The sequence below is a fragment of the Xiphophorus couchianus genome, chromosome 22 (assembly GCF_001444195.1).
Source record: "Xiphophorus couchianus chromosome 22, X_couchianus-1.0, whole genome shotgun sequence".
Classification (NCBI taxonomy): domain Eukaryota; kingdom Metazoa; phylum Chordata; class Actinopteri; order Cyprinodontiformes; family Poeciliidae; genus Xiphophorus; species Xiphophorus couchianus.
This window is the reverse complement of record NC_040249.1, coordinates 16,248,652-16,265,841: the sequence shown is the minus strand read 5'-3', so window position 1 is coordinate 16,265,841 and position 17,190 is coordinate 16,248,652. Positions and strand designations below refer to the sequence as shown.

At 40.2% G+C, this 17,190-nt stretch overlaps 1 protein-coding gene across 2 annotated transcripts in view; it reads left to right on the top strand.

Moving 5' to 3' along the window:
* unc5b (unc-5 netrin receptor B) overlaps window positions 1-16,673 on the top strand; it is a 72,309-nt gene extending 55,636 nt beyond the window's left edge. The window contains exons 8-17 of one of the 2 annotated variants that reach the window (XM_028006081.1): window positions 1,632-1,664; window positions 4,826-5,020; window positions 6,109-6,471; window positions 6,555-6,642; window positions 6,895-7,069; window positions 7,152-7,391; window positions 10,538-10,687; window positions 11,223-11,387; window positions 11,472-11,650; window positions 13,147-16,673. In XM_028006081.1, the coding sequence (XP_027861882.1) occupies window positions 1,632-1,664; window positions 4,826-5,020; window positions 6,109-6,471; window positions 6,555-6,642; window positions 6,895-7,069; window positions 7,152-7,391; window positions 10,538-10,687; window positions 11,223-11,387; window positions 11,472-11,650; window positions 13,147-13,312 (1,754 nt within the window). In that variant the 3' untranslated portion in view covers window positions 13,313-16,673. The remainder of the gene's footprint in view (window positions 1-1,631; window positions 1,665-4,825; window positions 5,021-6,108; window positions 6,472-6,554; window positions 6,643-6,894; window positions 7,070-7,151; window positions 7,392-10,537; window positions 10,688-11,222; window positions 11,388-11,471; window positions 11,651-13,146) is intronic. The other variant, XM_028006082.1, reaches the window with a different exon arrangement.
* Window positions 16,674-17,190: the final 517 nt, after the last annotated feature.

Here is a 17,190-nt window from a genome sequence, read left to right as displayed (position 1 = left end):
ACAATATTATTAATATTTATCATTGTTACTGATGTCTGGTTAGATTTTCATGTCAAATGCACCTTAAGAAATATATATTTTCCTAGAAAAGGTGTGGTGTGTTCAGTACTTTTTTTACCCTCCGTACTGAAAAGACTATTTCAGTCAGAGCCATAGGTGTCCATTCCCTGAGAGCATGTTTGGTGCTTCAGGTAGCCGTTCATATGATAACTATAAAAATCTCGCCTGCAGTGATTTCTTTGCTCTTAGTTCAGCGTTTTGTAAAGCAAAGCGCATTTCAAAGCTTTCTTTTTGTAAAAAGCAGTTTTCCAGGGGTGTTAGGCCACTAAAGCGCCAACGTTTCGAGAGATGAAAGCAAGACAGACAGATGATTCATGAGGAAAATGTTTAGCTTTATAAAAAGAGAAGGCAACCGCTCCAGATCTAAAAAGCTCAACAAAAAAAAGGGGGAAGTGAAAAGGAAAGCCGGTGCAAGTATGGGCTAAGAGAGCGGATCGAGTGGGAAGTGAGCGTGACACGGCCAAGTTGAAAAATTAGCGCGGAGGAGAGCATATGAGAGTGAGTCAGACTCACTCTGACACCCAATGTGCTGCTCGTGACGAGCTGGGAAGAATCCAACCGACAGCGCATTCGCATCTCACAGTTGCACAACCAAAAAGACAGAGGGATGCATTCAATTCATAGACAAACTTGCAAGAAAGTGACAAAACAATAAATCCAACCCAACAGAGAAAGTTCCCTAAAATTGTGAGCATTATTCATTTTGCGAGATGGTACGCACACGCAGAGCAGCTCTCTGCTTCAGATCTGTCAGACAAGCGAGCAAGTCCTGACAGAAAGAGGCTTCTTCACAGCTGATCTGTTCTCATTCTCAGGGGAGAATCAGGAAGAAGGTCTCTGAGGTGGTTTTTACGTAAAGGGAACACACAGACTGCTGTTCTCCTGATCTGTAAATGTGTAACATGGCAGACTGCAGGTGACATCTTGATTTCCCCTGCATGTTTAAATGATTATTCTGCGGGTCACAAGCTGCTCTGATGAAATTCACATGATCAAATCACCGGCGCTCGGTCCCACATTTCCCCCTCGTCATAAATGTACAATGCTGTGAGACATCTCCACCCGTTCCGCTCATTACATCCCTGCTAGATTCTAATTGCTATTGGACGAAAGACGAACTCCAGGAAACCATTTGGTGCTTTGATGATGCTACAGAGGGAAAGTTATTTGATTTGAGATCTGCTAAGTGACACAATCCTGACCGATGGGTTTGATATTCTTCCGACTGTTCAGTTATGATTCACTGTGGAAGTTACTGCTCCCATTGGGACAGATGTTGAGTTGTTTTTTTTTTTTGTGGGATGAAGGTTATAATTTACCCTGCGGGGGATAGAGAGTGGTCTGCTTAGATCTATAGTGTCTCTTACTTTGTAGCACACAAATACGAGAGTCATTTTTAAATTACTGATTATTACTTTTTTTGCTCATAAATGAGGTTTTCTTCATTTATAGTTTTCTATTGCATTAAATTATTGCATCTTTCATTTGCATAACTAGCTCATCCCTTTTTATGTTTTTGTTCCCATTTCCTTATGTTCTGCTTTTGTTTCTTTTTTCTCTGATTCTAACAGATAAAAAGGTCTCAATAGAACATGCGAGCCATCGTAAGTCCACCTTCCACACGATTTTGCTTTCAGCTCTGTTTGTCTTCATCTCCTTTATGTGTTTGAGTGAACATGTGTTGATACACGTTGGGAATCTGAACGTGTGTGTCAACATCTTCTGCGTTTTGTGTCAGCGCAGATGCTGCATAGTGAAGACAGGCGTCGTCTTCCTGTCCAGCAGAAAAGTTTGATGTTGTTTAGTCTTTTTGAAACAAGTTTTCTACACAGTCTGGGAGCTTTTAGACAAGTTTCATTCAGGAATTTTTCAGGCGTGAAAAAGTATAGGACAAGGAAACAGAGAATGGAGAAATGTTTGTTTCAAGATTTTATTTTGTATTTTATTCCATGTTCATCCATTCATTTGTTTACTCATCCATGCATCCATCCATCCATCCATCCATCCATCCATCCATCCATCTACGCATCCATCCACGTTCCGTTTTGTGTATAATTATGTTTTAACTACTATAAAAGCATTGAAACCTCTGGAAGTTTAAATAAGTAAAGCGTGGACCCTGTTGAAATGTTGACCTTAACTTAATCACGTTTCCTTCCTTTACTCAGGCTCAGAGTATTTTCTGGCATTAAAACATTTGATTTCTCAGTTCATCTGTGACTTGGTTTACATTCGTACTGATGGTAATTCCTCTGGCTTAATGCTATGTGGACTAAGGGGAGAGTAGCTGCAGCAACACACCTAATTCGCTATTGTTCCATTTCTTGTAATAAGTGCAGACGGCTGTCGGATTCGGTTGAGTCGCGCCACGTGAGCAACAGGGCTCCCTTCTGCCAGCTCGCCTGCCTCCGGCTTTCTTCTCCTCCTGCTGAAGAGTCTTTCGCTATGCTTATCTCCCCTCCTCAACACACGTGCAATGCCTCTCCACAAATCACAACCTTATCTTCCTCCTTCCTGTCCTTTTTGCCAAATTGCTTCTCATCTAGCCCTCTCATCCAGCCTGTCTTACGTCTTCTTGTTTTTTTTTCTGTTTCTTTTTTTTTTTTCCTCCCGCCAACTTTGCTCCTTGTCTTCTTGACTCCTCTCTGCTGTGGTGTGACTGGCTCACGTGCATCTGGTTCTGCCAGAGTTGGGGAGTCTGGGCTAAGCAGGCAGTGCACAGCCCACTGACCAGTCAAAACCAATCACCCAGTAGGGGAGGCTGAGCAAGCTCAACAAGGTGCAGGTGAAGTTCGGGCCAAATAACCCCCCCCCCCCCCCCCCCCCCCCCCCACAGCCGACCTCTGTTCGTGATTATTTTTGGGATGAGATGCATCTCTTCTCGGTAGAAGGAGGCTGTTAATTAATGAGATGATCTCTATTAACCCTTTTCTTTAAACTGAACACGGGGTGCATTTTAACGGTCAGCATGTTGTGAAGAAATGCATGAGAAGTTGTAGCCTGTCTGTGCAAAAATCTATAGCTGTTTGCAAATGTGTTTCTGCTCACAGCCACACTTACGGTCAACATCAGAACATCTTATTCAGATTTTATGTTATAAACCAGCACAAAACAGGTCTTTCTAGTTATGTGCTAGAAACAACAGGTCTCTCTGGAGGACAACAACAGGTCTTTCTAGTTATTTGACCAGTCGCAATCTGAAAAGTGTGGCGTGGATTTTTATTTAGTCCCCCTGCACACTCATGGCCCACTGGGGACAGACTTTTGCTTCAAAATATGATTTGATGGGTCGTTGGAAAAGACTGTTGTTGTAAGCAAGTTGTGCCAAAAGGAGTTGGCCTGTCACCGCAGCTATTCAAGTCTAAAATACAATCTCAATGCTAAGCATGCTGCAGCAGCCGAGACGTCCCCAATACTAATATCAGGGTCCACAGTCCTCATTTCTAAAGAAATGTTTTTAAAGAAGTTACATGAGGTTCCTGAAACACTTGAAAACCGAATGTGTATAATCGCACTTTGCACTAATCTGATGGTTGAGTTGTTGAGCTCACATGTCTGTTTATTCAATAATTTAGCAACAAATTTTTTGTTGGAATTGTCGATATATGGTTTCTGATTAAAATGTGATAAATAACGTTCAATAAATTACAGACCCTCCAATTAACCACTAGTTTTGATCAAAAAATATTTTTCTAAAGGTTTCTGTGGCGTTTTTATGGATCGTTCATAAAGTGACAAAGACAGACAGGAAATGTGGACAATAGACAGAAGGGTCGAGAATGACGCACAGCAACAGTTTGGCCAGCTGAAGTCAAACCAAAAACCAAAGACTCTGGTGCTCAGGTTATTTCAGGCCATGTGGTTTATGCTCGGAGCATTCTGCCACCGGCCTGCACTGAGGACTGTTGATATCATCTGCAATCTGTTGTGTTGTAAAATGTTTAGAGGCAGTCAGATTGAGATAACGATGCGCAGAGACCGCTGCTGTCTGCTGGGGGCACAAGGAGCGATTTCAGCAACTGTTAAACTGCCCTGCACACTGACTGACTCTCCTTGTAAAGAAGTCTGGAACACTTTCAGATCAATCCATTATTTTATTCTTGCATGTTAATTCAGAGGGAAAAAGTTATATGATAGAAAATGGTTGCTAAATCACAAAATCACATGTGGTGCAATAACTGGCACTTTTCTTTTTTCTGCGAAATAAATGCACCTGAAACTTTTATTTATATCATTCTATTATAATTTGGTTTTAATTTGTGTTTATGAATTTTTCATTAGAAGCCGATGACTTAATCTTTACAAGACTATTTTTTGATTAATAATTGGTTAGTGAAAGGTCCTTAGTATTTTCTTTTTAAAGAATTTGAATCAGGAGAAACTAAAATTTTACCACTAAGAATTCTGGGTAGAACAGACGAGGAAGGTTTTTCATCTGAAATGCAAAATGTAGCTGGTTCTCTCAGCTCTCTGGGTTTGGTATATACGCCAGCAAATATGCCATTTGCTAAAATAAGCAAATGGCATATTTTAGTCTTTAGCATTTTATGCTCCGGGTAACAGACTATTAAATTAGTTGACTTCAGTAATCAATTAATTATTTCAGTCCTGTTTACTTTATCAGGGGTAATATTTTCTTCAGAGTCATTGTATAGTTTCAGCAGGAACTCGAATAACTTGCTTTTTTTTAGCTGCATGTAGATAACAACATGATTTATCGCCGTCCTTGTTGTCTCATCTTACGCTGTCTGCCTTTGCCCTGCAGCATTATCTCCTGGTATGGGTGTAGCGGTGTACACAGGCCTGGTAGTAGCCTTGCTGCTGACGGTGGTCATGGCTCTTGGTGTGGGTGTGCTGGCGTATCGCCGCCGATGTCGCCATCTCCACGGAGACATCACAGATTCTTCATCTGCTCTTACTGCAGCGTTTCATCCTGGCAACTACAAGGCTCCCAGGCAGGGTGAGTTTGCACACATTACATCCATACAATGGCATGGAGAAGTATTCACACACACATATATATACAGCATACATACTGTATGTATTTGCATTTCAACTGTATTTTCAATACATCTTGTTTTTTTATTTGTTTTGATGCTAAAAGACATTTGCTCAGTGGAAAGAGAATGACGCATCATTTCACAACTTTAAAAAAATATACAAATCTGAAAAGTGTGGCATGCATTTGTTTTTTGCCCCTTTGAGTAAAGACTTTGTAGAACCACTACAGTTGTAATTACAGCTGCAGGTTGTTTGGGGTATTCCTCTAACAGCTTTGCACATATACAGATTTAGTAAAATAGCTCATTGATTGGATGGAGAACAGCAAATTCTTAATTATGCTTCTGGTGTTAGTTGATTTTGATGTATTTTATTGAGGAGCATCAAAGTTTTTACTTTACAAGCAAAAATACTTCATTTGGTTTCTTCTTTTTATAAAATTGTTTTCTTGTATTTCCATTGGGGTATTTAAACACAAACACACTAGATTTACTTTGACAAAATAATTACAATTTCTTTGCAAAATAAAATAAAAACAAACTCCTGACTTTGCGTGACAAACACAAAACAATTCAGTTCATTGAACTTGAACACTGTAACTGTAAATAAATAAAACTCCAATGGCATTCACTGAAATGTAGTGTTTTAATGTGACAATATCTGACGTTAAAGGAGTATTAATACTTTTGAAAGGCACTTAGTGAACTTTTTGGTTTTGAACATTATGGATGTAACTTTCTATATTTTTCTTGCTATTCTTTTAAAAGAAGCACCTCTTATATTTCACCATCGCATTACTATATATAATCCTGCTATGAATCAGCTCCCATGTACCATTACCTCCTCTCAGTCAAGTCTCGACCCCTTTCTTAATGCATCACATTTTTCACACTTTAAGCATTTATCAGAGTGTCTTTTCTCCTGCTCTGGCTATCAAATATTAATTAGCAACATTAATCCATTTTATTCGCCCCACTTTGAGCGCTCTCAGCCCCGCCTGTGTCATTTCTAGTCCTAAAAGCCCCATTTTTACCCCTATGTTTGCAGATAATCCTCTCCACCCCTCGGCTCCTCCGGATCTGACAGCGACAGCCGGTGCTTTCCGTGGACCGCTCTTCTCCCTGCCTCAGGGCATCAATGACAGCCCGCACAAAATCCCCATGACCACCTCCCCCCTGCTGGACCCGCTCCCCAGTCTCAAAATCAAGGTGTACAACTCGTCCACTCTGTCCTCTCTGGAGCTCCCGGCTGATATGGGTGTTGGCGATGGCGAGATCCTGAGCCTGAAGTCGGTGGGCACCGTGGGCCGAGAGCGAGAGTTTCACAGTCACACGCTGTCCAGAGAGCCGGGGCTGAGCACCAGCGCCACGCTGGGACATCTGGGCGGACGACTTACCATCCCCAACACGGGTAAAACTCCTTCCAAGAAAGAAAAGCCAATGTCAGGCGATGTTGATTACAGACTAAACATGTCGGCACGTCTTCTCCCAAAGGTGTGAGCCTGCTGGTCCCGCCTGGCACAATCCCTCAGGGGAAGTTCTACGAGATGTACCTCATTATTAACAAGTGGGACAAAACAACGTGAGTGTCCTTCATCTTTATTCCTTTTCTCCCCACCCTCCTTCAGCAGCTGCAGGGCAGCATAGACCTTTCTCTCACCTCAATCAGTAACTTCTCCGATGCAAGGCTTACTGCCGTGATAAAAAAGTTCTTTTGGAGTCTTTTTTCCTGAGGTCAGAAATTTGAGCGAATTCCAAGCTGTTGAGGCAATTAGCTTTTAATAAATGAAGTGTGGCAATTTGTGGAAAACATGTATGTGTTGGGGGTTTGCAGGTTACCCTCAGAGGGGAGCCAGACTGTGCTAAGTCCCGTGGTGAGCTGTGGTCCATCAAGTATGCTGCTGAACCGGCCTGTTGTCCTTACGCTTCCCCACTGCGCTCAGCTGGACACGCCTACGCCCGACTGGACCCTCACACTCAAAACACAAACGCACCAGGGAGCATGGGAGGTAAGTCATTCCTAAGCTGTTTTTAGATTGTTCAAAGATCTTTTTGTTTACAATTAAGTCAAACTTCACTCTTCGTTTCCAGGAGGTGCTGACGGTCGGGGAGGAGACTTTGTCGTCTCCTTGCTACCTGCAGCTGGAGGAGGAATGCTGCCATGTCCTCATGGAGCAGCTGGGAACGTACGGCCTGGTGGGCCAGTCCTGCCCTCCACGGCCGGCCTGCAAGCGCCTGCAGCTGGCTCTGTTCGCTCCCCGCGCGCCATGCCTCTCCCTGGACTACAGCCTGCGCATCTACTGCATCCACGACACGCCACACGCTCTCAAGGTGCCTCTCCGAAATTCACATTTTGCCCTCCACAGCATATAAAAGCTCTGCAGGCCTCACTTACCTTAGTATTCGTTGCCTTGAAGAAAATATCAAACATTTTGTAGAGTAAAGGGAATAAAGAACCTTTTGTGTGCATCCTGTTAGATCTAAAGAAAATGATTGTACCTAAAGTCAAAAATGTTAGTGGTGCTGTGAAGGTCTGGAGTTGCTCTTCTGCCTCAGGACCTGGATGACTTGCTGTAATCGATGGAAGCGTCGTTCCGCTCTCTGAAGGAGAACCTCTGGGCATCACTTTGTGAGCTCAAGCACATTAGGGTTATTAGTATGATTGATTAAATGGGGAAAAAGAAATAACAAAGGCACTATTATACGCTGACCTTTCAAAACTGTGTGATTATAATTTTTTGAATTCACATGATTGTTAAAAGTGCTTTTAAATAGGCACATAAAACACTTAAGACGCCGTTTCACACAATGGCGGCCACTTTGTAGCTATATCCTGTCTGTGATTGCCGGTGCTGGTTTGCATTCAAGTCTTAAATTAGGTGATGAGTTCAAAACCATTGTAAAGGGCTACTTTCAGAATATCTAATTGCTTTCATGGCTCACATTTCTGGTGTTATTGTCTCCTGCACTGTGTCTCTAATGAACTCCACGTCAGATGAAATCTCCGTCTGCATGATCTCATCTGTACTGCTTCACTAACTCGGCTTCTCTGTGTTTGAGAAAATTCTTCTAACCTTTTATTTTCCTCTCTGCTGAAGCCTTCTGAAAGCCTGTCCCACCAATCCTGGCTGTTTGCAGCCAAGATGCTCTTTGAGTAACTTTTATCTGCGGAAAGCTTTTTTCTGAGCCACATGGGGACGCTTAAAATGAATGTTCAGGTTTGACTGCCTGCAAAAGAGCTGAAGTTGCGCTAATGTTTCTCCATAGCACTCTGAAGGTTTCATGGAATATATATGTTTATAAAAGTGGATTAAAACAAACGCAGTAGTGAACATAATCACATTTTTTATCGATAAATAAAATAAACCTAATTTTCTTTTAACAAGAAAATTTATTTATTGTTATGTTTGGAATGTAGGTAAGATAATGATTTATAGAGAACGAGTTAGAAAAGAGAAAAAAGGAGAAAATCAAAATTCAGATTGATTTAATTCACATTCAATTATTTTGAATAAAGTTTGGTCCAATGATCATCAGTTACTTGCAGTTCCAATTATAAAACATACACTACATTCAAATTCGGTTAATCTTTTATTCCTAATAATGAAGTCGCATGGAGTCGTTTATATTGATCCACATTGAAAGTGAACGAACTCCTTCTTACAAGAAGAAGCATTTAGGAGAATCAGATTTAATGCATATGATAATCTGCCCCTATTGGCTTGAGACATAAAAAGATTAGAAGGCAGGAAAAAACTTGAAAACGGCCCAGAAGTGCTTTCTGTGTAAAAGAAAATGTAAACGGTTGAAGGTATCAGAAGCACCTTAAATAGTTTCATCGAGAAAAAAGACACAGCTAAACATAGAGGCATAGAAACAGGGACACTTTCTATAGCTCAAAATATTCATCCAGATCCTTATAGTTTTGAAGTGCAAACTAACACAAGAAAACACTGTTTGTTTATTGCTAAAGCAGCTACTATTATTATACGAAATTTGTTCATTTTTCTTTCTTTCAAATGTTTCATTTATTTTCCACCCCTTCTAAGAAGCAGTGATTTCTGTTTAGAGGGGAAAAAACGAAGCAAATTCTAATAATTAATGGCATAAAATAGTATGTCCACCAATGACAGACCAAGAAAAAGAGACAGAAGCACTCAGTAAAGATTACTTCAAAGGTATCCTTCATAGTTAATGGCACCAAAAGCTTGTCAATAAAGCCATCTAGAATAAAGAGACAGCTAATCACAGAACCACTGAAGTTCTATAGATCAAAATATTCATCCAGTTTCTTGGGGTTTTACAGTCAAACCCAGGAACTCCAGTTCTTGAGAGCTGGTGGTCTGCAAGCTTTAGGTGTGTCTGTGGTCCAACACCTGTTTTAAATAGTTTAATCATTTCTTCTGCCAGTTGACAGATTTTGCATGCCAACGATTCAGTCAAGGAAAAGTGTGTTGAGGCAGGAAAATATTATGCAGAACATCGTTCCTCAAGGACTGGAGTAGCCAAAGTTAACACAAAATTAATAGTATCCGTTGAATCCATGCAGAAAAAAGGCAGCTAAAGAAGAGAAGGAAATCTGAGTGAATCACCTAGCAATTAATTGCGCCAGCAATTGCAAATAATGCATAAATGTTGAGACGCTCCCTCTGGTTAAATAAGGGTAGAAATTTACATTCAAAATATGTTATATAAAATTTACTTTAAAAGTCTCAAACAATAAAACAAAAGTCATAAAAGGTCAAAATGTTGATGCATGCCTCTGAATAATAATAAAAGCTAATATACCTTATTTCCATAGTGGCTCGTGGCAATAGTGGCACATGGCCTCTGTCAGTCTTTCTCCAGCTATGCATCCAAATTAAATTTCAGCACATTAATATTAAACCTTCAAATCCCTCAAGAAACAACAGACCAGTAGAGTAGAAAAATAATACAAACTTCGTTCTAAAAATGAGGAGAACAACAAACTGAACTCTGAGCAGGTAAATATTCAAATATAGTCGGTTTTCTATAAAATGCTCACCAAAGAAACACATGATTAAAGTTCGCCTAGCTTTTATACTTCAAAAACAAAATCCTACCAAGTATTGTTGGTCTTCTAGTGCAAATGTTTCAATATACTTGAAATAAGGAAAGAATAACTTATTAGAAACTTTTCTGCAAGATATGGGAACTTGTTTTAAGAAAATAATTCCTTGATATTGATGGAAAAAGTAGTAGTTCCACTGACAGATTATTTCACTTATATCAAGAAATATTTCTCATATTAGAAGTCAGAAAGTTATATTTGCACTAGAAATCGACAAGACACTTGGTAATTTTTTGTTTTGTTTTAGCAGCAGTCTGCACTTTCTGTTCCTACATTCTACAAACTTTGTATTTACATTTAAGTGAAACATTTTTTCAAAACTTGATGCATTAAAGTGATAAAGTCAGTATTTTCCTAACTGTGTATGCTTTCTGTCTGTACGCAGGAAGTTCTGGATCTGGAGAGGAGTCTGGGTGGAGTTTTACTAGAAGACCCGAAGCCGCTGTTCTTCAAAGACAGCTACCACAACCTCCGCCTGTCCATCCACGACATTCCTCACAATCACTGGAGGAGCAAACTTCTGGCCAAGTACCAGGTGCTTCACAAAAACATTCTGCATTCATTTTAGATCATTTCTTTATGAGACAAATGAAGTTCTTTCATTTGATTTTGCAACTAAAAAGTTATTTGTAAGTCTAAACTGATTCTTCCTGTGCAGAAGAAATGGTTTCTTTTTTGTTGATAAAAAAAAGTCTATGAAAAACAGTTAAATGTTAATGATTAAAAATTGTACAAAAGCAAAAAGCACTGATTGGAAATTTTGTGTGCAAATATTAAATCTGAAGAGATTTTCTTATCAGAGAAAATATTCTGTGGGGCATCTTTCAGCGCTGCTGTAAACATTGTGCGTCTCCACTGACTAGATACTGCAGAAATAAGATTACAGTCTGAATATGTTCCAGAAAAAATAAACAGGAAAGCTGATAGCGGTCCTAATTTATGGGCTTTGTGCGCTTGAAATAAATCGCAAGCAGACAGTTGTAGGAAACATATGCTCCTTGAATAGAAACCAGATGCTCCTGTGGATGATTCTGTGCTGAAGGTTTTAAACATGCTTCTTTGCGCGACAGGAGATCCCTTTCTATCACATTTGGAGCGGCAGCCAGAGACCTTTACACTGCACCTTCAGCCTGGAGCGAGCCAGCCTGGCCGTGTCGCAGCTCGCCTGCAAGATCTGCGTCCGGCAGGTGGAAGGGGAGGGACAGATATTCCAGCTGCACACGGACATCCAGGAGGTAACCTTTACAACACAGATCCTCAACTGCACTGACGCTCACGTGTTTGCACCACGGTTAATCTGAACTCCTCTGTCAAAACAGACTCTCCCACCTCACTCACCACTCCCGTCGGGAAGCACCTGCCTGCCTTCCTCTCAGGTGGGACCGTATGCCTTTCGCCTGCCCGACTCCATCCGACAGAAGATCTGCGCCAGCTTGGATGCGCCCAGCGCTCGAGGGTGCGACTGGAGACTTCTGGCTCGCAGTCTGGGCTTTGACAGGTCAGATCCATCGCACATGTTCATGTCTGGGTGAGATGGTTTATACACGATGGATCACCAGCAGTTTGGAAGGAAGGAAAATAAATCTGTGTAAAGACTTTTCCATCTCAAAAATGGCATAAAAATCAAAGCAGCAAAGTCACAGAGCTCTGCTTATGAACTACATTTGCGCAAACCATATTTTGTGCAGCTATCTAATTTTCAAACTAAAATAAAGCACACAGTTATTAATGTTAATGAAAATCAAGTCATGTAAATGACTTGGAAGATTTGAGAAGAAAAATTTGCTTATTTTCAATTCAGAATACAAATGTTTTAAAACAAAAACAGCATTTCACATAGAGAGGGCTACAAACTAGATTCCTTTCCAGCATAATCTAATGTTGTTCTTTTTGTTATGAGAACAGCTGTTGTCAGGACATTAAGCTCTCTGTTCAAAACTATTTTCCTCAACTCTTTAATCCAGGTTGCATCTTCTCTGAATGGGACTGGAGAGGGGAACAGTTGCAACCTGTCTAAAAAAAAATAGAGCCAATTTTTGTTCATCTGCTGGATTTGATGAGTGTGTTTGTGCCTGTATGTCTTGAGTGTAATCTGCATTGTAAATCTGGTTTAGAAATTAAATGTATAATGTGTGAAAGATCTGTGGACAACTGGCATTACTTAGTTTTACTTTAGTAGGCTACGTGCTCTCAGGACGAATAAAAATGATGTTCAATATAAAAACGTCAAGCTGCAGAGATTTATGTCCATCTGTTGTACACTATATGGACTCTGGGCTCCTTTTACTGCATCAGTGGCAAGAAGGTGATCAGCCTGTGGCTCTGCCTAGCTATTGAGGAAATCCTGATTGCTTTGACAGGACATGTTCAAAGTTCTGTTTGGGAATATTCAATAAATTATTCCAGTAAAATAGTGTTTAAAACATCTTTAAACTTTCCCAGAGAAACCAAAGCATTCTAATTTAGTTTTTCCTAAAAATGACCAACATAACAGGATGCAATCCTATCAAGTTCAGAAAAACAAAATTGTGTAGTTTTTCCTTCCACTCAATTTTCTGATCCTGGAACAACCTGTGTCTCTTTCAATGACCTTGTTGTGTTGTGCTCTCTCGTGGCGTTTTTTATTGACTGTATTCTGGACAACTGTTATGTTTGCTGTCTTCTCCATGTTTGTTTTGATCATAATGTAACATTTCTGTATTTAAAAAAAGTTCTGTTGCAACTTTTCTGAGAAGCAGATTTACATTTTTTTTTCATAACCAACAATCATTGAAGTGTACCTGGATATTATAGATGGTAACATTTGAATTGTCACCATCTAAAAGTTATGCATCTGTGTTTGTACTTAAATTTCCAAAGACGTAAGAAATGTCTAAACCTGTGATTTATTATTTTTTTTAAAGATAGAACAGGAGTTATAATTGTTACTGTTATGATGTTTTTAGAAATTAAGTTTGCGTGTCTTCTCTCAACATGTCCTCTCCTCTGTCGCAGGTATTTGAACTACTTTGCCACAAAGCCCAGCCCCACAGGTGTTCTGCTGGACTTATGGGAAGCGTGTCACCAAGGTGACGCAGATCTGGTCTCTCTGGCGACGGCTCTGGAGGAGATGGGCAAAAGTGAAGTGCTGGTTGTCATGACAACAGATGGGGATTGTTGATTGACCAAGATACACAAGACCAAGCAAGACATTTTTGGACTTTTGTTTCGGGGGGAGCAGGAGGGGGATTTATTTCCACCGCAGTGATGAAAATGAGAATCCTTGCCTATGAATATGCACACGCTGACACAGATCTTTCATCAGCAGAGCGTTTCGGTTGTACTACCCACTCTTTTGCTGAGTCCTGACCAGCCATTGTAGCTGCATATGAACCATAGCCCGTCCCCATGTGTGCCGTCCAACTGCCAGCCTGATTCAGCCTCAGCTCTCCAAAGCAATATTGGATTTGCAAGATGGAAAACCATTCTGGGCGCACCAACTTGAACAAATGCTGCAAAGTCTACTAAGATTGTGATGTAACGTGTTATTAAGTGCTGAAAATTACATTATTCTTACATATTTAATAACATTGTTTTAAATTAAGCTACAGAAATCCATTTAGTCAACACGCAGTTAACTGCTGACATGGGATTATTTCAGTAGCAGCATGGAAGTGCATGATTTAATGATTCAACACCATCTCATCTCATGGTACGGGGTTTTGTTTTCTTCATTCTTATTCAGAGTAGGCTGTGAATGACAGGCTGCACCAACCTGCCTGCAGTCTTACACACACACGCACGCGCGCTCTCCAAAATACACACATGGAGAAAGTGGTCGTTAATCGACTCGGAAACAGGCAGGCGAAGAATTCTCGTCTTATGGACAGATAAGAATCGGATCCTAAAGGTTTCAGTCATATTGCTTCTGGCTGAAAAGGGGAGTAAAAAAAGGGTCTGCCTCTCCTTAACAATGGGAGATTAAATTGCAAAGTTTGTTTCAGGATTGGCAGATAACTAGACTGACTCTTTTTATTGTCCCAACAAACACCTCAAAGCCTTGGCATATCGCTCCGACTCACAGGGGTGTTTCTCTTTCATGTTTTCTTATGTTCCTCCATTGCTCTGCTGCGCTCCCTATCTGCCGAGAATAAACTGAATCATCCTTTAAAAGTTTCCTTTGGGGAACGCTTTTTAATTTATTATCCATATTTGTGGATTGCATTTTTTTTTCATTCTTACTGACAGAGTTATCATATAGGACCTGTTTTACCATTTGTGCTTCTTTAGGCTACTGAGCTGCTCTTGATTATTGTATTTTCATTCTACAGCGAAGTGAATAGATGGTGGTTATTGGTAGGAAAAAATAATTATATTTTTTATTTTGTGCACCGATTCAAGATGTTAATATTTCCAGTGCCTTGCAAAAGTATAAACACCCACTGAATTTTTTCCACATTTTCCCAGCTCAAGATGGATTGTTTTCAAAAGTTTTAACACATACAAATTTGTAAAATTGTGCCATGCATCTGTGCTCTTTACTCTGATTCTCCTCAATAAAATCCAGCACATTGTTCAAATCAACCACAATTCGGCTTTCTAACTAACTGGGAGGCCAGGCAAGGAGAGGCAGCCAACATGCCCAGGTTAACTTGGGAGGAGCTACACAGATCCTCTGCTCAGGTGGGACAATAAGTTCACAGAAAACCATATTTTATGGGTGAGGAACAAATGAAAGGCATTTTGGATAGAAACTTATGAAAAATCCCATTAAAATTTTGTCACAAACAAATAAAATGAGATTATTTTGGTCAGATATGGAAAACTGTGTGGCAGAAAATGAATGCTGCACATCCCACCATGCCCATGATGGAACATGGTGGTGGCAGCATCATTCTATGGGGATGGTTTTCTTCAGCATGACCAGAAAACTGGTCAGAGTGGATTGGAAGATGGATCTTTTAGCAACTAACCCTTAACATAACACCAGAGCTGGTTTAGAGTTAAAACTTACTCAAGTGTTAGACTGGCCCAGTCAAAGTCCACACCCAGATCCAAAGATTTTAAAAGAGATGTTCACAGATGCTGTCTGTTTAACCTAACTCGGCTTTAGCTATTCTGCACAGAAGAGTGGGCAAATATTCCAGTTTGTAGATGTGCAGAGCTGGTTGAGACATCCAAACAAGTTGTAAAAACCCTTGAAAATCATATATCATTTTTGTTATTCTTCACTATAATGTCTATAAGACATAATTCCCAATACAATATACTGATGTCTATGGTTTTTACATGACAAAATTGGGGATCGTTCAAGGTGTATGAGTACTTTTGCGAGGCATCATAACATATAGGACCCTTGCTTTGCTGCGTCTGAAAAAGAGACGATTATAGAATAAATTAGCCTTACCTGAAATCAATTTGGCAGCAAGGGACCATATATGTTAATTTACCGCAACACAAGCTTAATTATGTCTTGTAAGACATTCTATCCTCCTTTATCTCACAATGATGGCTTATTGACGATCTTTCTCCTGAGCTGCCTGCTCTGTGGTTAGGCTCCTCGAGCCATTTGTATTATCATTATTGATCGATCAGTTATTGTTAGATGAGAAAATTAAATTTCATCCTCCACAGATTTAGTTTTTTCCTTTCTGTTTTGTGTCTCCAAGAAAGGAGAAGCAAGTGTTTATAGTTCTAAAAAGACAGAAACCAAAACAGCGCCAGTATCCCTCCTCTTCAGCTGTGAGTCATGCAACTGTTTTGTGTGAATGAAGTGAGCGTGCGTGAGTAAATGTGTTTGTGGGGGCAGATTGATGTTCACAAACAAAAAAAATGTATACATCATTTGGAGCTGTCATTTCTCTCTGTAAGTGCTATGCAAGTACAAAGGAAAAGTGAAGCATTTCCAACTTCTTTTGTTTCCTCCAAGAGTATTTCTATTTTTACAGATCACAGCATTCATAGGGTTTTTGATTTTTGTATCCTGAAGTGGTCTAATGGTGATTTAGTTTTCTTCTTTTTTGGGGGGGATGCTAATCTTGCTCAAAGATTTCTCCATCTGGACTGGAAGAGTTGGATCACTCACCTCACCGAGGATGCCATAAATGACAAAAAACAAAAAACAGAGTGGTGCAACGGGCTCAGGACGAGCCGTGGCTTACATGGTGAGGCCATGCCCTGCAGGTCTTTACCAGACTGCAGTCGGTTCAGTGAGCACCGCGGGATGTTTCTCTTTTCACCATTCTTGTTGCAGAAACCTCCTTGCTGATGACTATACAGTGTTTTTTGCGTGCAGATCTCTGTGTCCGCTGGATTGTTGGCCATAATCGCTGGAGTTGCTAAAGCTGAACGTGATTGGTCGGCTCACTTGAAGGAGACAAACTCTGCCTTTGTTCAAATATTCAGACATTTTTACAGAAACTCTAAATGGGTTCAGTGACATTATTTTGTCTCTGTGAAGTACCAATTGTAAATACCTGTCTAGCCTTCTTACTTGTAACTAAATATAATTTTTATGCAATAAATTATATTTCTTAGATTAACATGGATATGTGTTTTGTCCTTTTTTTCTTTAATTCCATCATATCTCACTGTTATGAAGTCAAATAATGCATTAGAAAAATCCCTTAGAATGCTTCTCAAATGGTTCTATTGGACAAAATGTCTCCTAAATGGCATCTGTTGCGTCAATTACACCCCATTTTAACTGAAAATGTGAAGGAGCTCAACCTGCACCACTTTGCTTCACACCTCGCCGACAAATTCCCTTTAGGTCCATTTAGCTTCGAAGGCTTTTAACAGGCAGGCCGACGGGTCCTCACATTAACAGGTCTTGGAGACACTAATAGTGCCCTTCAAGGAATGACTTGGGCATTTACATCAAGGGTTCTAACCTCAGTTCTTTTATGACTGCAGCCGGTGTGGGGAATTGTTGGATTATTCCATTTTGTCAGAAATAAATATCCCATTTTTACTGATTGTGCACCTGGATGTGGCCTCAAAGCTTAGGAACACTTGGCACTTGTATTAATTATTGCACTGCTAATTGGGAACTGATTT